The 21,353-nt window shown below is 39.6% G+C and overlaps 1 protein-coding gene across 4 annotated transcripts; it reads right to left on the bottom strand.

Annotated features, from left to right (window-relative positions):
- Window positions 1-1,398: 1,398 nt before the first annotated feature.
- Window positions 1,399-17,532, bottom strand: grhl1 (grainyhead-like transcription factor 1). Of its 4 annotated transcripts, none has more exons than XM_035994833.1 (16): window positions 17,309-17,532; window positions 14,921-15,110; window positions 14,575-14,648; window positions 13,614-13,747; window positions 13,289-13,524; window positions 12,605-12,690; window positions 12,119-12,272; window positions 11,901-12,012; window positions 11,369-11,463; window positions 7,171-7,414; window positions 6,397-6,524; window positions 5,189-5,217; window positions 4,878-4,960; window positions 3,220-3,305; window positions 2,577-2,641; window positions 1,399-1,741 (listed from the first exon to the last, which is right to left on the bottom strand). In XM_035994833.1, the coding sequence occupies exons 1-16, from the start codon at window positions 17,326-17,328 to the stop codon at window positions 1,627-1,629; spliced, it is 1,851 nt and encodes a 616-aa protein (XP_035850726.1). In that variant the 5' UTR covers window positions 17,329-17,532; the 3' UTR covers window positions 1,399-1,626. The 4 variants fall into 4 exon arrangements, with proteins under 4 accessions (XP_035850726.1, XP_031134702.1, XP_031134704.1 ...); XM_031278842.2 differs by having other exon boundaries at window positions 12,605-12,687; XM_031278844.2 differs by having other exon boundaries at window positions 12,605-12,687; window positions 13,406-13,524.
- Window positions 17,533-21,353: the final 3,821 nt, after the last annotated feature.

Below are 21,353 nucleotides of genomic sequence, written 5' to 3'. Positions count from 1 at the left end.
AATATGTGGCCAAGTTTCCGACAGAGCAGCTTCTCTGCACCAGGCTGTCCTGTCATGCCTGTTTCCTGTGCACAGGGTTAGGGTTGATGCCCAGACATCTGTTCCTATGGACAGACAGAAAACACTGGCACAGGCACAGTTAATCTCTGCTGAAGCTCAACACATCAACCACAGACCTACTATTAGCCATAGATTACAAGTCTGTTGTTATATGGGCAGTTTGTATTATGGAGGCCATGTTTGAAAAGGAAAAGAATAGGTCGAACACTATTAGAGAAGAAAAAAGTCTCAGACAACCAAAACAGAAGCTACTGGAGAGCCTTTATTGGGCACTTTGTGCATCAAATCCTTTACATAAAAACAATAACAATTAAAAACATGTTAAGGTTTCGTCCCTTGACATGTAATGTTAGAATAACTTCATATAAAAAGGGAAAAAAACAACATTATATTAATAGGAATAATAGAAATTTGGATATATATGTTAAAAAAAAAACAATGACCCACATCCAGCTCTTAATAAATATATACACAATAAGTACTGAGATACAAAATGAGGGATCATAAAGATCCGTTTTGTTTTCAGTGGATATATACAACAATATTTCCATAAAAAAAAAAAAAATCTGGTTTAACAGTTAATGTGTATTATATACTGTAGTTATGGCAATAGAGGAGATTCATTTTCTGAATTTGTCTGAACCTAGATATGTTATTGCACTTCCAGAACAGCCTGCCTGGACTAGTAGACATTCATCAAACTTTTTCATCAACATTCAGAAAACTACTCTACAGGGGAAGGGTAGCTGTGTTTTAGCATTATTATCAATATATTTAGTGACTAATTAATACTTTCAAAGAGGCCATTATCTATATAGATCAAAAAGTCATTTAATTTACAAACATGTATCCTATGTTAAAAACACACACACACACACACACACACACACACACACACACACACACACACACACACACACACACACATATTTACAATATTCTACCCTAATTGTATGATGGTTGAAGATAGTTTTACACACTAAATACTGCCATGTTGTTTAGTATTAATACACTGAACCACTGGGGCTCCATCAACAATTTGCTGTCTTCATTTTGTGTGCTAAATACCCAACTTTACAGATTGTAATCATCAGTGCTATGGTTTTAGTAAGGGAAAGATGAGCTGTTTCTCCTCATTAAAAGAAACACTGCTGCTTGCATAGAATGAGGTATAGCAGCATCACAAATGCTCTGCACAATCATTTACAAAAGTAGGCACTATTATCTGAGGTGCAACTTACTGAATACAAAAAGAAGGTGTCACATCAATCAAACCTGTCGTCACTTGCTGATTTGTATGCACAAAAAAGGTTTTAAAATGAATCAAAAATGTATAACTTACATATCTAATCAACATTGCGGTCTATTAAGAGCTATGGCTTTTTTTTTTTAAATACCTCTTTTGGGACTTTTAAAATCTGCTTGACATTAATATAGCACAAAGACAACATGATTAAAGTTTCAGATGAAGTCCATAATCACTGCATAGCTAGACGTGTAAACCACTTCTACTGACGGCTCCATTTCATTCGTCCTCCATCCCTCTGATCACCTCCTCCTGTCCAATCAGATTTCAGTGAGCGTGAGTTTGAACATGCCACCCATCTCCTCCATGGTGATCTGGAAGGTGTCTTCGTTGGAGTAATGTTTGATGATGTTGTCGTCCATGTGGACTAGGATCCTATTATAGGACGGATATGGGTGTTAGTGACCTGTATATATATATATATATTATCAATCATCCTCATAAAATGAAAGACTAATATCCTGACTTATATGGAAATAAGTTGATTAATTAATGAACACACAAAGAAACTGACAAATCAATCTACTGTATACATAAAGGCGTGTGTAAAATACTTGTAAAATTACTATTTTATCTTCTACTTTTAAAGCAATGTTTTGACAATTTGGGAAATACTCTTATAAACTTTCTTCAAAATGTAGCTACAGCCAGCAGCCGGTTAGCTTACCTTTGAACAGAGCCAGGCTAGTCATTTCCCTGTTTCCAGTTTTTATGCTAAGCTAAGTTAACCTACTGCTGTCTACAGCTACAGGTTTGCTTATCATATACTGTGTACTGTAAGAGTGGTATCAATGTTTTCATCTAACTTTAGTCAAGAAATAAGCAAATTTTCCAAAATGTCAAACATTCCTTTTAGATGTATTGTACTACAGCAAGATTTTGCTCAAGACCACAGTCATGTCAGTCAAGCCTGTATGGATATATTCATATACTCACCAATTTACCAAATAAATTCCCATTAGGAACACGTTTGAAATTATATATCAGGCAAAATGTCAATTTTGTTTAGTGTAAGTGTAAACGAATGTTGTGTTTGTCCTCCCTGTAACAGGGATATGACATAAAGAGACAATTTGAGAGAGGCCCTGGGGAAAATCCTGCTGAAGGAGATATAATAGAATGTATTTATTTGGTTATTCATTAATGTCAGGTTTGGTCCTTCACAAAGTTTCAGACATAGTGTAGTGTAGTGTTATTGACTCATACTCACCCTTTCTTGCACTTCTTATAGACCTTTTCAACCTTCTCCAAAGGTAATTCATACTTTTCTGAAATCTGGTTGGAAAAAACAAAACACAAAACAATGTTAAAATATTGCAAGAAACATAAAAGCTTGAACAAAGATCATATGCAAAAAAAAAAACAGTCTAATCCTTCACAGACACCTGGTTCATCTGTTCATCAACTCTGTTGACTCTGTTGGTTCTCCATAATTACTGTATATTAACCTTGTACCCTAAAGTAACCTCACACCTGCCTCTTTCTATTCTTCTATTTCTCTTTGCATTTTTCACACCCTTTTCCCACATTCTCCTCTACTTCTCACTACCCAGGACATTTCCGCTTCCACAACGTTTTTTTCCTATCCCTCCCCTCCATTACTGACTTTATGGTTCCCTTGTGTCCCTTTTTTATCTCTCTCTCTCTCTCTCTCTCTCTCTCTCTCTCTCGCTCTCTCTCTCCAAGTACTTATTCTTCCCGACATTATTCCTGCGTGGGTGTCCTGTCACAGCTTATTTAACCTGCCTCCCTTCTGGGTTTCAAGTGCATGGCCCGAGCCCACCAATAAGAAACAAAAGTGCATGAAATGCAATACGAGCCACCACCAGTACAATGGACGGAGGACAACTTACAGCTTCCACCAGGCCTTTCAGCGTGGGATTCTTCAGCATGAGGGCATCAAACACCTCCTCCGTCTCCCTGCGCACGTAGAGCAGTACTGTGTGGTGAAAAGAAAAAGAAAGACGAGAAGGCGTCAAAGCAAAGCACATATGTTCATGGGTCAGCCCAAATCTGGCCTTAAACAAAAGTCACTGCGTCAGTCTGAACAGCTTGACTGCTGGTTTGGTTTATTTGTGTGGGTTTGAGGATTTGTGGCTTTACTGCATCCCCGTTTAAATTTTGTAGCATCGAAGCTCAAGCACATGCACACATATGTTTAATCCATTAGTAAATCTGAAGATGTACTGCATAACTTTGCAGGCCATTTTAACTAAATACCCCCCTGACAGACTGCATGGGCCCTCATCCATATTTAAAGAAGTGGCACTGGGCCCAGACAAAGCACACCTAGGAAGCACACTCGTCATACATGGTCAGACCCACCTCTCATTCACAACACTTAGTCTTCTCAAAATAGATAATGCTCTGAATAGACTTTCTCGTATTGTTTTCCAACCTGTTACCTTGTGATATATTTGGCCTCTAAATATAACAAATACTTAAAGACATAACTATGTACACAAGACTTTTCACTAGTTTGAGCTCCAGGATGGAGCAAAACCAAATAAGAAACAAGTGAAAGCGTTTGGTAAGTGGCTATATGGTGGGGTTTCATAAATGCTACAGCATATATAGGCCACAGTTCATTGTGGTCTGGAGCTGCCATGGATAACTTTGTTTGAGAAAGACATCATTGACATAGATTGGCAGCACTCTCCCTTCCAAACCATCGCACCACTGCCAATTTTCCAACTGGAAAAAAACATGATGGCTGTCGTGGAAAGATTATAAAAACTTCACCTAAACCATTAACTGAATTTAATTTAATTTAAAGTCAATTTAAGGTGACAAATTGAACATGCTTTTTGCTCAATCATCAAAAATTACTTCAGAAATCTACTTGTTACCTCTCATAACAGGTTAATGTCTGGTATAGTGTGACATCAGTTGTGAGCAGTTTAAAGACCACCAAAGAGTGATTAAGGCTTTGGAGATTGTTCATTTAAAGGACTTTTACAGGCCTGATGAGGTGAAGGTATGCAGACATTTCACAAAAAAAGCAGAGGGGAAAAAATACATTATTTTGTGCAACAGGAGCATCTGGTGAACCCTTGGAACCTCACTGTAGTTATTAATTGGTTTGGTATACATCTGATCAGCTCAATCAGTTCTCCGTTGATGGTTTACGTTTCCAGACTTAAATCCTGCTGCACAAACATATTTTGCAAGATCTAGTCTGCCTTTGGGAAGCTTGAATATATGCAGGTGTATTCAGGCAAAATCTGTGTGAAACAGGTTTTAAATGATCAAGGTAAACCCCAAGACTTTCCTCTTCTAGGTATAACAAATCCTAAAGCATTTATTTACATATTTTAGTATTGAAAAAAAGCTTGCTGTATGCCTATGAATAGGATATAGGGTAAAGGGCATAGACTTGTTTGCATGCGTATGTGCAAGTAGTTACACACACACACACACACACACACACACACACACACACACACACACACACACACACACACACACACACACACACACACACACACACACACACACACACACACACTACCTTTCTTTGGTTCCTCTCTTGCCATTTTGTTTGGGGGTGAACCAAACTCATCATCACTGAAGGGTAATCGCTTCATGCCCGAGCTGCAGTGGAAACACACACAAATCACTGCTTAAATGCCCTTAACAACCAGCTAACAGGCTATAAAACTCATATGTACATGCACAAAGCCCAGGGCATTTCCTAGAAACAACATATGTGTCTCTGTATGCCTTTTACTGGGAAGGTGCCAAAGGTTGTCTCGTTTCAAAACTATTTTAAAAGCAAGTGTGAAAAAAGCAAGTATGAAATCAGGGCCACAGTGAACTCACCTCTCCTCTCCATCTTCTGTCTGGTAAGGCTGCAGAGGAAACAGAAACAGAGAAATGAACTCACATGGAAGATAACAAAAACTAGGCCTGTATCAGAGATTACTTTAAATTGCTAATATTATCAGCTATAGATGTCTGAGAATAAGGTACCCAATATTCATGGCAATAACAGACATTAAGTTAAATATAATTTTAATATATAATCTGCAATGCATGTTTAAAATCTCCTACTTTGGAAGTGCTGCAGTACAAACTTTAACACAATGTTATAATGGATAAGATCAATCAAAATATGTTGTTTTCTTTTTTTGAATGAAAGCTGCTGTTTTCTTTGCGCTGCGGCTGTATTGATTGAAGGCTTTACTGTTTATAGAATTCTATTCTGAGAGGGAACCCAGTAAACCCAGAGTTTATCAGAAACTGATAGCAGTTCAGTCAGGTTAAATGTCATTGGCAACAACAACAACAATAACCTCCTCTCCCTCCCTAAGTCTTGCTGGAACTACTCATAATGTGACCAGCAGGGGGCACTCATAGGCCACAAGTATTCCAATTTATTTCACTTTCAATAAAGCAGCTCATCGTAAAAAAAAAAAAAAAAAACAACATGAAAAGGGCCTGAACTGAGCCAAAAACTAATGTGTTCTGGCCGGGTGTACATTCACACACCCCTCTGTAAGTGTCATGTGACGTGTTCGTTCTGACAGGAAGAAGCAAAGCACAGAGTCCAGTCACAGAGAAGATAAAAACCTGACAAACTGCACGCATGCTTAAAGAGTGCCACATATAGCATCTACACATTATTAACAAAACTGCAGTCCTCTCTCCATCACCATTTCCTCTGAGCATCCAAAGACATTAAGTTGGCAGTACAGGTAGTATCTTCTGAAACTCCCCGTTTGTTTTGAGTCACTGGTAAATGATTCATCCTGTGAATAAGCGGTTTGAAATACAGCCATTGGTATGTAGGACTCCTATCAGAGCTCTAAACCAGAACTCACTGTTCCTGCCAACTAGCAAGCAAGCAAGCAGGTCACCTCAGCCTGCTGGCTTATGAGTGGGTAGAAGCATAAAAACAACATATTTATGGACAATCTAAGATGCTACGAATATTACATAAATGTAGCAAAACAATGTTGATGTCAAAGAAATTACATGTAGGACATGTTAATCCATGCTAGACTTCTGTGTCTGTGACTGGCACTTACATGGCGCTGGAAGGTAGAGAAGTGAATGTCAGGTATGAAAAGGACAGGCTGGGTCTCGTGGTCGGTCATCATTTTGAAGATGGTCACATCGTTGCGTTTCTGAAGGACGGGAATTTTGACATCCACAACTGAGAGGAAAAGACACAACAGGGAGCCATTTAGTCTATCATTAGACATCCATCTGTGTCTATTAATGCAGAAGGACATCTTCAAAGTCTTTGAACCTGCAATAATATATTGTTATGGCCACATGGGGGCAAAACAACAAGCTAACAGCTTATGAGGTTTTAACAATGTGTTAGCAAAAAAATGACAATTTACACATCCAGAAAACACAGAGCAACATTGGCATTTATTTAGAGTCATGTGTCTGGGCCAACAGTCCAGAGAGTTGCAGCCAGTGAAACCAAAACAATGAGCCGAAACAAGCTAAAACGCTCTGTAGGGCTGAGAGGAACTGCAGAGTTGGGTGATAGGCCTATTTCTCCTTGGGTTCATTGACCCATTGTTCACGTAAAAATATGGATTGGTGCAGCTTTTAGACAAAGAAAGATCCTCTTATAACTCTGAAATGGGTGATTTGAGGTAAGAAAGAGGCCATGTGTGGATTTTTTCATCTGCTAAGAAGTGTAACAGATTGTATTATATAGATTGTACTATACTATACACGAATAGACTTAAAACTCTGGGATTAGGTAGGAAAAGAATGTAGATCAAATAACAGTGGTTTCAGTCCCCCGCTTGTGCAAGGTAAAGTACTACTGAGTGACTCACAGGCCAGGCCAGGGTTGTGCTCAGCGACCTTCCCTTTCCGGCGGGACTGCTTCCTCTCCTCATCTCGGATCTTCCTCTCGGCTCCCTTGTCACAGAAGACTTTGATCTGGCAGTAGGCGCGGTGGATGGGCTTGTTGCTGCGGTTGTTGTAGCTGTAGGTGTCGATCTGCAGGTTCAGAGGAAGACCCTTCACACCCTTCTGGGAAGAGAAGTCGGTGCTCAGACAGTTGACGGAGATGAAGATCTGTGGAGGGAGGAAGGAGGGACAGTTGTGTTTTAAAGAGAAGTTGTCGATGTTAAAAATGTTTGGCTAAGTCCTGGATCTTCGCAATCCTACCTACAGCACCTTTAAAGCACAGAGAAAATGTCTAACATCACCTGTACAAAGTTGGAGAAATTAAACATAAAAACATCTACAAGCATCATCATAAAGAAGGTTTTCACTGTAATTATTTTATCATTCCAATTAGCTTCATGTGTGAAACACTGAAGGCCTTTCTGCAGTTCAGTCCCCAGACTACATTCAGTGTTCTTTGTTGCCCTCTTTTGGTTGACTCTTGTAATCACAGGCTCATGTTTTTACTTTCTTTCCTTGTCCTCCTGGTGCTTGTATTGAAAACAGGTTATCATTGTGTCAACAAAACACACTATCAAAACACAGCGTTTGGCAGCACCTGACAAAGAGGAACCAAGGGGTAAGCAGCAGATAACACTGATGTATATTATTAAAAGGGAAGAAATGTATTTTTGTGAATGTATTTGAGCATTGCATTAAGAAAGTAAAATCCTTGGGAGTTCGTCTATTTATCAGTGAATACACTAAGCATGTTTATTTATAGTAACATAACTTTATGTATATATTATGTAGAGACAAGCTGAAAAAAAAAAACAGTTGAAAGTGCTCTATCATGTTATGTCATGATCTAACTTATGGCTGTCGAATTTAATTAAAATCACATGTAAATATACTGTATTATAGTTGTATTTCTTACATGTCTCTGCTGTATTTGTGTGTATAAATAGTATAACATTATTTTCTACACCCTTGAAGTGTTCTATGATAATATTTGGAGTGATTATCAATAAAGATTTGTAAATTTTTTGAAGCACCTGTGTTACTTTGTCTTGTATTGGGAGTTTCTGGCAACTTCAATTATCATTTGTTAAAGCAGAAAAGAAATTATTGGCATTAAAATATGTTTTTTGTGATAACATCAGCAAACTGCCCCCAGAGCAGGTAAACATAAGAGAGAAGCTGCCTTCTGTAAATACACAACAAATACATACAGTATATGCTGCAGAGCAATCACCTCAGGGGCAAGCCACACATACACACCCCGGCTCTCACACACAGAATACACACACAAAGAACATCCTACGGACACAGGCCTCGAGTCATAAGGCAGTTAGACCCACATCCTGGTGTGTGTGTGTGTGTGTGTGTGTGTGTGTGTGTGTGTGTGTGTGTGTGTGTGTGTATGTGTGTGTGTGTGTGTGTGTGCGCGTGTGCGTGCGTGCGTGCATGACAGAAAGGTTTGTGTATGTGACTTTATTTAGGATAAGTGTAGCCTACAGAGAGCAAGACGCTCTGTCACGCCACATTGTCTTTTTCGTCTTTTTGTCTGTTAGCTTGTCAGTCATCCTCCATCTCACACTGACAGTGGATCAGTGGCAGTCTGACATGAGGGTCAACAACAAACAAAAAATCCAAGAGTGGAAGAGAGGACAGGAGCTCCTCCTTTCAGGCCACGTCCACACGTACCAAAACAATCTTTTTTTTTACCCGTCTTCCTTGGATTCGTTTCAAGAATAGTTGCGTCCAAACGGATCCATTTGTAAATGACTCAACACGCTACTTCATATTCCAGGCCTATAAGCGGCACTGTTTCTGCTATAGAAATTCACCAAAAAACGGAGAAGAAGAGCATTGTCACTTCCACTTCCCATCATAACATGACTAGCTAGACCAGGGGTCACCAACATGGTGCCCGTGGGCACCAGGTAGCCCCCAAGGACCACATGAGTAGCCCTCAGGCCTGTTCTAAAAATGAAAATTGAATATTGATATTATCTGTTTCCCACCTTGTTAAGTCATTGTTGATAATTATTGCGAGAAATCATTAACGTGATCAGTGTCTTCACATAGATGAGTATTATTAATCATTAATAATCATATATAACTAAAGGCAAACTGAGCAAATTTGTTATTTCAGAAGAGTGTATCAAACTGGTAGCCCTTCGTATGACTCAGTACCCATGAAGTAGCTCTCAGTTTCAAAAAGGTTGGTGACCCCTGAGCTAGACTAACGTTTTCTTAATACATCCGTGGACTATAATAACTTTCACCACTGCTCATTTTATAAAGGCCGTCGCAAGAAAACGTGTCTTTGTTTACATTGTATAATGTGCTGTTGGATTGCTTTTTATTTTGCAATTCTGTCTGCCATCGGACATTATTGCAGCGCGCTAGCTGGCAGAGCTAACGTTAGCTCTGCTAACTAACATCGGCAGTCAAACAAACATCAATGATCCAATGTCTTTTTGATAATATACACGTTTTTCTTGCAGCCTTTCTACAATAAGCCGTGCTATAAATTACTATAATCCGTTCAAGGAGTTGATAATCAGACAGATTAGCTAGCTAGTTGATAAGTTGTCTACTTCCACTTTATAAACAGATAACCATAGCAGCTAACGTTAACGTAACCTAGCTGCTTTAGCGATGTTTAACGTTAGCTACATAACGTTAGCAATATATCGTGTATAGAATCCAGGACCAGCAGAGCAGAGGGAAGTGTCAGGGAGCAGAGACATTTATTTAGACAAGTATTTAGATGAAGTGAGCTTGTTTGACCATGGAGATGGGATATGCTCGCTTATAGCTTCACCGCAGTCGTGTGTGTGTGTCAGTGGCCGCGGGTAAGAGGTCGAGGGGTGTGGCGATGACATCATCGATACGATAAGTATGCGGTTTCGCCGTCCAAACGAAGCCAAAAGGGAGCCGTTTTCGAATTTCTTCACCCTGGGACCAGGTTTAAAAAAAGTGCGTTTTCAGGCAGTGCGTTTACTGGATTTGTGTGGACGACGGTGCATTTGCACGAAAAAGCGTCTCCGTGTGGATGGCCCCTCAGTCACCTCTCCTACTCGTTGAACAGGATTTTATTTGTTAACTGTCTGATTTGTCCTCATCCTCCCCTGCTGAGTTTCCTCATTCCTGCACTCTTTGTTACTTCTGTAGCCTATGGTGTGCAGAAATACCTTAACACGCAGCATCACAATAGGTGATAGGCAGGTTGGACCAGTCAAGAAAACTCACACCACACACCTCCATGTCTTTACGCAACAAGACTAAACACACAAGAGGAGGGGAGGAACAACGTGAAAGCATCGTCACTCTTCTATTTATATTTGTCTTTAACGACTGTTTTGGAGGATCACATGAACAAAGCTGCTGACTATCACCAACAAAGGGTGACAACACCAAGGGGGTAAGCCAGCCTCCGCAAAGTGTACCTCCTATGGAGCCATTTTGTTGCTATCAAGCCATCACCCGCCGTTAGCATCCCATTGACTGCCATTCATTTTGACGCCACTTTGACAGCGAATAACTTTACATCTGAAGCGTTTAAAGACGCTATTTGTCCATAGTTTATTTCTAAAGAAACACGACAATGTATAAAAGGTTCCATTAGTATATATATTAATTAGCCTGTGCCTATGTTATCTCCTTACATATACCTACGCTCTCCGTCTCTGCTAGATTCGGAATGATTAGTTTCTCTTGGCACAGCTACCAGAAGACACGTCACATCTACGTCGTCAAGCTCAGTTGGAGGCTGCGCAGTAACGCTCAGCCCTCACCGGAAAAGTGCTTCTAATAACCTTCACTGGTCTCCGTTGAAAACAACGGCGTCACATTGTCCATTACTTTTACTGTCTATGGACAACACCTGAAACCTTAATTCTGGTTCTTAAAAAGACCTTAAAAAAGAAGAGTAGTCTATTTGGCTTAAGGTTGTGTGGATGTAAAAGGTTCAAGGCTCATATTAAGAGTTCAAGACAAGGAAGTATGTGGAAACCCCGTGGACCAAACACTATCCTTGTTCTTACATGAATGATGTCAGAAGCAGCCTGGTGATTGGAAGATGGTGTCACTCAGTTGTATATCTGTGAAGCAATGTCAGATTTATTGTCTTACTTTGGCCTCCTCATTGGTGTCCCAGGTGAAGGAAATGGCGTTATAGGAAATCTCCTCGATGTTGCCAATGGTGTTGAAGCTCTCCTTGTAGTCAGCTGTGACAATAAAACAAGAGTTTAGTAATTATGTAGCAGAGTGAGATATACAGCGGAACCAACCAGGCTAGTGTAAAAGTGTATTCAAAACTTTGTTCACTAAGTTACAGTAAGACACGTTGAGGTTTTAAAGGCTGCAGAATAAATCCCTAGCAACACACCTTTTTCTGTCAGCTACTGCTAAGCTGCCCTTTCAACCAGACACTTAACTGTGCAGACACAGGAGGATTAATCAGCCTGCTCAATGAAAACCAGGAATGAATCATTGGATCTTAAAATCACCACAATCTGTGCACCAGCAGTGTCTCAGACGTTACACTTGACTTTATTTGACTCTTTAATTTGAGCCTTTGTTGCAGCACTCTTGTTCTGCCAACTAGTACATATTTTTCAATTTGTAATTGACAGCTTAAATATTTAAAAAAAGTGGCTCTTACCAATGTCCAGACACCTCTGTTTGGCAGTGTGCTGTCTAGAGTGCCAGTACTTCCAGTGCTTCAGCTGATCATCTCTGCACTTCTCCTCTCCAAACACCACCATCACTACACTCTGACAATGCATACACACAATGACAACTTAGTATGTTATAATGAGAATTTAGCATGTGATTAATGTCAGTAATCCTATGTTGTTACTTGTTTCTGTTTTTTCTTACCCTGACTTTGGTGATGGGTTGCTGCATGCCTTTGTTGTCAACCTCCCTGAGGGTGATCGGGTAAAACTGGCCCTTGTTGAGGTACGTCATTGTCCCGTCACCTGTCTTCTGACGCAGAGACTTGGACGCCTCAAGAGTGTACTCAAAGTTATTCCTAAAATACGGTGAAATAGCAGCAGAATTAAGTAACCATCAAGAATAAAACATGAAGAAAGGGCATTTATTTTTTTTGTAAAACTGGAGAAAAATGCAACAATAGCATTCAGCATGGTGCACGCTTCTTTTAGCCGCTGCAGGTAAAACATGACCTTAAAGTCAGTGTTTTGGGCCAGATAAAGCCTGTGTGTGCAGACTCTTGTACTTTACACGAAGGGGAGTCTGGTGTCTCCCCTGTGACTGTGATGAATGAGGCCATTCTGCTGTCTTGTGTCAAAAAGCTGAATGGCGGTGGAAGTCGTACGGTGGGCCGGCGGCAGCACAACTTACCCCTGCACGGGGTTAAACTGATTGTAGTCCCGAGGCGACATGGAGGACATTCGTAACTGGAGATCCCCTGGGAAGGAAAACACCTGCAGCGCACAAAGAAAACAGATAAAGAGTGTGAAGTAAGGCTCAGCAAAAAAAGGATATTAAACAGCTACTTCGCTGAAATGATTTATTTTAGTATCCTCTTCGTATAATTCACCAGAGGAATACTTTAATTTAGTGCCCGTCAGGGATTTTCTTCTCTTTCTTCCACCACTTATAACAGTTTGTGTAGATTTTATTAATCTGTTCTTCCCCTTCATCCCCATTTATTTTAGTTCCCTCATGTTGCTAACCCACCCTCATCCCCTCCTTTACAGGGGTTTTGTTGGGTTACTCTATTCTAAGGTAATTCCCCTCCCGGTTAAATAGAAAAAGAGGAGAGAGGCTTTGGCTATTGTAGGAGAAAAGTACAGCACTTTATTGTGTTGGTGAGACAATGGCATAATAACACACTGGCTGCTATTTTGGCATGTTCAAATAAAACCAGGGAAGGCTGAGCCCACCGCTGGCTCCATGGGATCAGGTGAATATCCTATTGTGTGATGGGAGAGATCTGAGAGTGGAGAGGAGAGCAAAGAGGAGGGGGGGAGGGGTATAGGGAGAGCATTAGTGGGGTTAAGAAAGGGGGATCGAAACACACACCTCCTGGGAACCATCCTTGTAACTCTCAGAGAAGGTGGAGTCGGGGGGCGTGCGTGACTGGGTGTTGGGACTGAACTGGACCGTGTTGTGGGTGAGCTGGCGTTCAAAGACACTCACATGGCCGTCAGTTTCGGCACAGTTGTTTGGCACGGTCACTGAGAAGCCGTGGGTGGGCACCTCTGTCTTGACAGACGGGTAGTTTGGCATGGCGGCAATGGAAACAGTGACGGTCGTGTCTGAGTAGAAAAAAATCAGCAAACTGACGATCAGGTTTTCTGTTTTTAAGCTGCTTGTGTCTTTTTATTTAAAAAAAATGTGAACAGACCTGGTGAGGGAAACTGGGCCCTCTTGTCCTGGGCCAGCTGAAGAATATTGAAGGGCCCCTTAAGGACCTGGATCCTGTTCTCCATACCGCCGTCCTGATGAGGAGCCATGGTGTGTCCAGACTGGAGCTGGTGTCTGCATCAAAGAAAAACAGCACATATGTAGTATTGGATTTGAAGTGTTATCCAGCATATTGTGAAGCCCATTAACCAAAACTAACATTAACTCTTTCATATACCCTGACATGAGCACATATACCCTTTCAGGACCTATATTCTAATTAACATTAAGATTATATGTTTTTTTACTCATATTTTAACCTGTTCTCAGTGTTTTTTTCTGTTTTGTAAATGTGTTCATGTGATTAGTGTTTTTAATTTATGTTTTCACTGCTGTGCAACCAATTTAGAGAGAAATTGATTGATTGATTGATTACCCTTAGATAACCATTTAAAAGGAATTAGTAGCTCTCAGGCTATATTCTTTTATTCTCCTTAGATATTTTAAAGCTTTATCTGTTATTTGACATGTGTATATTGTACACTTATGACACATATGACTGCTTATATTCATTCTTTTTGCGTCTCAGTGAGATCATCTGATAAAAAAAGTTAGTATAGCTGTGTGTTTTAACTTTAAATGAAGAGCAAATCTAGTGGAGAGACTCCTTAATTGTGTTCAAGCTAAAACCAAGGCTGTTTTCCTTCCTGAAAAGTCTTTTTGGAGAAACAAAGTGGTCCTCCACAGATGAATATGTGTACAGTTTTAAATAGATTTTAATAAATGAGCAGTTAAGGCTGCACACTGTACTGCTTCTACATAAATATGCAAATGTATGCATAAAATTCAGAGAATGTGAAATAGCTTGAATCCCTCTGTTCCTTTCATGCTGTAGATCCCCTCGGCTTTTCATGCTCTTATTTTTTAAAGGGGGGTGGTATTAGGTGAGGGCTGCTGCTTACCTTTTGTTGGGATCCACATCACAGACCAGTGTTTCTGGCTTGCTCTGGGTTATTGTTCTCTTTTCCCTGGGCACCTGTATGGGAGGGTAAACACAGCCGCTCAGCGTCTGACCACATCACATCCAACAAGCCGGGTCATCCTGCTGTCTATAGATCAGTTACATGACATAGGGCTCTGTCTAACAGATGCTGCTTCATTGTCGGATGTCAGTATGGAAGATCATATAGGTAAAGCCTGATTTGATTGCTTCCGGATCCACTGTGAATTTTTGACAAAAGAGCTCAGAAAGTTGGAGAATTATTTCCCGCATGGTCAAGACAGTAATTCTTAAGGTTTTCCTGTTACCTTATAGTAGTCGTAGAGCAGGCCGAGAGCTGCTGCGCTATCCTCGTCTCCGTTTATGCTCATCATGGCCTTGGTGGCAGCCGTCAGTGGGTTCTCCAGAAAGGATTTCCAGGCTTCATCTTCTGTGGTGAAGGAGCGACGCTGGCCGCCATAGCCCGGCTCGTTCTGGAGAACCAGGACCGCACGCTTACTGCGAGAAAAGAAGAGGATGTTTCATAAGTTGCTGTGTACTAACCAAATTATTAAGATGCTAATGTTTTTTTTAATGCAGAGATGTGCTTATGTGATGTCATTTATCTTTATCAAATCATGTTTCAGTTGATGTCAACAATTGATGGCATTACTTTAAATATACTCTATGGATGCAATGTTGTCATCATGTTGAATCATGGTGACAAATAGCAGATATAGACTCTGGATTATATGAGCTTCTTATCAAGCATATAAATGATTTATTTTCCTCACTGACATGTACCAGTTTACAAAGCCAAGAAGTACAACCAAAACCTCGTTCAGAACACACAAACAGGTTATAAGAGCGAGAGATCAACCATGTAGATGTTCTTTATCTGTAAGACCTGTTGTTCAAGCTTTTCAATGATTGCACAACAATTCTCAGCCATCGAACCACTGAAGTGTCTCTAGCGAAAGATGCTCTACAGGCTCATCCAGTGTGACGACTCTGGTTCGGGGACTTCTCATTGGCTGAGAACTGACCGCAAATGACGCACCTGACCCTGCCACATTCCAGCGCCATGCTACTGTTTTTTTTTTGTAAGAGAATCATGAGTTTTTATTCTAAGTCACCGGCTGCATCCCTCTCCTCCTCTTCCGCCTTGTGAGGCCTTTAGAGTCATTGCTAAACAGAACTCAGTTGGACAAATTAGAACACAACGGCTTGTGTTTCTATGTGTCTCATCTGCTTGCAGTGGTATTAAAGGGGTACATTTAAGTTCATTGAACTCAGGTAAACAGCTTGAATTTAAAAGGAAATTAAGCTTCAGTTTCGAGAAGTGAGATACATTCAAAATTTCAACACTGAACATGCCTATTTACTGTAAATTGTAATGTTTGCTCAGCTTCTATTTACTTAGATGGGTTAAGCGTAACGCCTAAAACAAGGAAAAGTCATTAGTCGAGCTCTTGTTATTAAAGTTTCATATAGATCACTAGCTTTCTGTGTCAAACTTTAGAAACTACACACACATTCAATCATCCTGCCACCAAATCTGTCTGCTGGATTTTCTGCCACGACAAAGTAATTATGATGAAGTACAAACGGACTGGCTCAGTTTCCACATTGAGTATCTACAACAAACATAGCTTTTTTCCCTCTCAGTGGTCAAAGCAAAGTGATAATTAGTAATCTTATATCTAATTGTGCTATTCATATAATGCAACCTGATAAGATCCATTATTAACTGGCAATAAAACTCTAAGGAAATGTAATCCATTACTAAACCAAAACAAAGACGACTTTGATTGATTTAGCTTGTAGTCAGTAATGCAGCATACATTAACAGATTGTCACTTTTAATGTACAAAAGCATGAAAAAAACCCTTTAACATTTAGAAGTGTGCATGTAGTCTCTATTTTAAGATTTTTAACATTTGAGTCATGTAGTCATATAGCCTATAGTAAAATCCACCAAAACCTCATAAGGTCCTGTGCTTGCTTACATTGTCTGTGTTAGTAAAGGCGAGCCAACGCCTAGCAGGTGTACAATTTCACTCCCCTTAAAATTCTCCTTGTCATTGACCTCAAAAACATACAGAATATAGGCTAAGCATTTATATCAACATGAAAATTATTCATCTTTAAAAAAGAATACTTTTTTAGTGAAGCTGTTGATCAAAACTCTTACATGAATAGAATAACCATCTGCAGAGCCAGCTTTCTTTAGCTGACAGCTCCATGCTGCTGAGGTCCATGTTTATTCCTGAATAAACATAATTAAGACTATCCACATAACTTCTAGAGCTTAAAGCAAAACCAACAGGCGTTATTCTAACAGGCGCCTCTGCTCGCACGACAGGTGGAGATACACCTGTACAGGCTTGAACATGACAGGTGAAATGAGCGCAGTTACACCATGGGAAACTATGAGATATAATCGCTTTCCCACTTGGCAGCCCAGTCTTAAAGTAAACTTCCCTTGTTTAAAAAAGAAAGAATCTATAATAAATAATCCTAAAAGAATGCTTAAATATCAGCAGCCGCAGGTCAGAGGTGGACCACAAAGTTTCCTCGGATTTTAAAATCGGTCTGTGCAATGAACTCACAGAAAAAGTATAAAAATTCCAAAAAATATTTACAGTCAGTATTACAAGCTTATAGTGTCTCGTGCTCGTTCTGCAGGCTAAAAGTGGAGCGTCAGGACAACTTACTTGTCATGCTCCTGTGACATCTCTGTCGGTCGAACTGGACTTTCTAGTTGGTACTGAAAATCCGATCCGTCTTCTTTACCGTGAAAAACTCCGCCGCTAACGCTGGATGAGGGCCGCGGCAACAAACAAGGTGTCCCCTAGTGAGAGAACGGGTTTTGTCGGCTTTTCTCGCTTTTTTGGGGCAATGCTTAGATATTAAGGCCGGTTTTACCTATGACAGGCCCGCGGATTGGATTACAGGTGTCTGGGAGGGCGGGGCCAACTGTCAATTACCCTCTCCGAGGTTGTGATTGGCTCATCTGGTGGCCTACCTGAGAGCTGTAGAAGGACTCAGGGTGAGCCAGAGGAGGAGCAGGTTTTAACAGCTGTGATTTTATCATTGGGTTATTCATTTGGAAAGAAATAATGTCTATGTTCAAATTGGCTAGGCCTACATAATTTGTTTAAAAACGTGATTAAAGGGTTTAAGGTTAAAACAAAGGTGATTAAAAGAAAAAAACGGATAAAACACTAAAGGGAAAAAAATTATTAAAAAAAACTAAAGATGCATGAATATTACAACTATACAACTGATGAATGTGTTTGCACAAATCAGTGGTGGGGTGCTAATTTAAGGACTGGAGCAAGGAACATCTTCTCATGATTACTGCAGCATTATGGGCAGTAATGGTAATTATGTATGTTTTAGGTATGAAGACTTTATGTTCAGTAATGTAGTCTATATGTATGGAATGCCTGTCCTCCAATGAGAATCAAAAATAATAATTATCATAAAAAAACGCATGTGTATCTGCAGGTATTGAGTACTGACCAGATACAGTGCTCTCTTTTCCCCAAATGTCAAATCTGTAATCATCACTGCATGGAGATCACTAAAATCAATTTAATGTAAGTTAACATGAGGCTTAAAATTGACTCAGTTTATAATGACATCGACAAAGAAGCTGTTTTTAAAGTGTTGGTTCAACATTTTCAGTCAGGTGCCCACATGAACATTGAAACAGGTTTTACTTGCTGTGGCCATTAAAAAACCCACGCTTTGTTCTGTACATATAGGCTTTACTCTAAAGTTTATCCAAAGAAAATATGAGGTTTCAGCAGTCTGACTTAGACAAATCAAGTGAGTATCTTCTGTAGTTAATGTCTTTTACAGTAAGTTCAAAATTCAGAGACTGACTTAAAAAATTGTCTACCTATCCTTTGATGTCATGGTCCTATAATCTGCTTAAAAATGTCAGGATCTGAATGGATATCAGTATTGGATCGGTGCATAAAATATGAATATGTTTTATGTTTGGTTTATTGTTTAGATTTATAGTGTTATTGACCTGATTACAATTAATTGCTTGAAAAAAAATAATTAAAACCTGAACATCTACAATTTATATACGGATCCTGGTCGAAAGCTCCAGAACAGAGAGTTTTCCACTAAATGGACCTTGTGGTGAGATGGTTGTTTTGGCCGCTAATCAATAGTTTTGAAACCTTTTGTTGGATCACTTGATCATAAAACAATTGATTACAATTTTTGTAAGAAATGTAAATCCATAAAAATTGAAACGCTCTAGATCTGTCCGTTTACATCTTTGAGCATTTTGTGAGCTTGGAAATTTGGAAAAATCAATTTCAATAAATAAAATAATAAAATTAAGTAAAACATAATGTAAAAGTAGGTTTTCTTTCCTCCATTACATCCCCAGAAGACACCAAGAGACTGAATCCTAAAATCTTGTTTCAGATTACCACGTGCAAACTGACAAAATAAAATATACGTAACATTTTCCTCCACATGGCTGAGTCAGTTTTTCATTCTGCTTAGGTTAACTTTCCTCCACATTTTATGAAGAAATACTCCCACCTGTGCCAGTGTTACTGGATGATGACATAGAACGTTGTTGACATTCTCTTTGAGGACAGATTACCATCAGCCTGCACAGCTGCAGGTGAGAGGCAAATAAGTCCTGAAACCTCAACAGAACCATCAAAAGTGCAAATGAAAAACTGAATTAGCATGCAACCAAATCAGGGGGACAACTCTTAACAGCTAACATCTAATCTACAGCATCCTGCAGCAAGTAGCATGAATCAGTGGCAAATTACTCTCAATGGGGTTTTATTGAACGGGGAGTTTTTTTTATGGAAGACTGGTATGACAAATGTTAACAATTAGTTGCCAACTTTACTGTAAACAAGTTTATCAGTCTATCAGATATTTTGAGCCGGTCCGATGTGACATACTGTGTTTGCATTGGCTTTATTTTTCATAATCCTCTACAACTAGCTATGATGATTGTGAAAAAACCCTTTACAATAAAACCTTAAAACCCCAAAACAGGAGATGAAAAGAAACACCCTGAGTGAAAACAAACAGCTTTGTTAGAGACAGTGGGAGCTTAAAAGATGCTATCAGCAATATTCAAAGTTTCTCCCCACAAACACCACTGAGACAGAAACTAACATAAATCACTCCTCCCACCACCCACCCACACACACACGCACACACACACGCACACGCACACGCACACGCACACGCACACGCACACACACACACACACACACACGCACACACACACACACACACACACACACACACACACACACACACACACACACCAAAACGGACTCAACCTCCTGCTCCTGGATCCTGGTTTACTGTTTATTTATCCCAGTGGAAGGACACCTGCTTCTCCTGAAGCTTGTTTGTGTTTGCACTGAGGACATGGGATAATACAGTGAGAGAGGATAGGAGGGTGTGTGTGTGTGTGTGTGTGTGTGTGAGGCTGGGAATATGTGCCCGGAGTGCTGATGGTGGGTCCGACTTGATCCTGACTCGACATGGAGCCGAGAGGCCAAACCATGGGGGGAAAACAGACAAACGAAAAAGAGTGTGGATCAAAGCGTGAGATCAAACCTGAGAAAAGACCTGCCGAGTTATTCTCGGTAGGTGGAAGATAGATAGATAGATTTAGACAGATACTTGAGTAAAAGTACAAATGCAGCAATGCAAAAACACTCCATTACAAGTAGAAGTCTTTTCATTTAAAATCCTACTTAAGTAAAAGTTCAGAATTATTAGCAAAATGTATAGTTGACAGATGATGATTAATGGGAGAGGAAAGAATAAAAAGCAACATTTATATTCACCTTTTTTGACTTTTCTCTAAACTCGGTTACATTTTTAAATATTGGATCATTTTACCTCTCTGAACCTCAACTCTTGACTTGAAACATAACAAGCGCACAGTAGACACTGACTTTCTGGGTCACAAGCCAAAAAGCTTGTAAACCACAGGTTTACTATTTAACAATGCATTGTGTTTTATAATCTTAGCATGTGTTTTTTTATGTAAAATCTAAATCTCTAACTAATTTAATGTGCTGGTAGCTTCAAATACAAAGATAATTAAAGAAAAAATAGGTGTTTAGATAAACATATATTATTAATAAGTACCTCTCTTATGGGAGTTTTTCAACTTTGTGTCCTCTGCATCTTTGTCTTGTGGTGTGCCCCAGGGTTCTGTTTATGGTCCAATCTCCTTTGCTTTGTATACATATTAAGATGTTTTAAAAGTATATATTATCAATCAAAGCAAGCAAAACTTTATTTAGGTAGCATATTTCATTTTCCTGACCTAAAAGTCCTGATAGAGTAGCTAGAGTACAGTGGAGCAAGGCTGCGTCGGGTTTTATATACTAAATTTTATAATCAATGAAACTAACTAGAAACTTATGAAATGTGATCACTGCTATGCAGATGATATTCAATTAAACATCTCTCTTAACCCTCAACACATGATTTAATGTACATGACTGCCAAAATTAGATTAAAATGTATGGCTGATTCTTTCTACAACTTAATCCTGATAAAACAGAGGTTATCTGTGCCCCTGCCGCTCTTGTCCCTGAGGTGCAGGAAAACCTTGGTTCCTTCTTTACTGTACGTGTCACTTTTGAGCAGGCACTCATCTCTTGACCAGTATGTGAAGTGTTTGATTTGTTCCTGTTTTTCCAGCAGAGGAATTTTGCTTAACTTGAACGTATTGTG

Source organism: Sander lucioperca, chromosome 18 (genome assembly GCF_008315115.2).
Source record: "Sander lucioperca isolate FBNREF2018 chromosome 18, SLUC_FBN_1.2, whole genome shotgun sequence".
Taxonomy (NCBI): domain Eukaryota; kingdom Metazoa; phylum Chordata; class Actinopteri; order Perciformes; family Percidae; genus Sander; species Sander lucioperca.
This window is presented reverse-complemented; position numbering and strand designations above follow the sequence as displayed.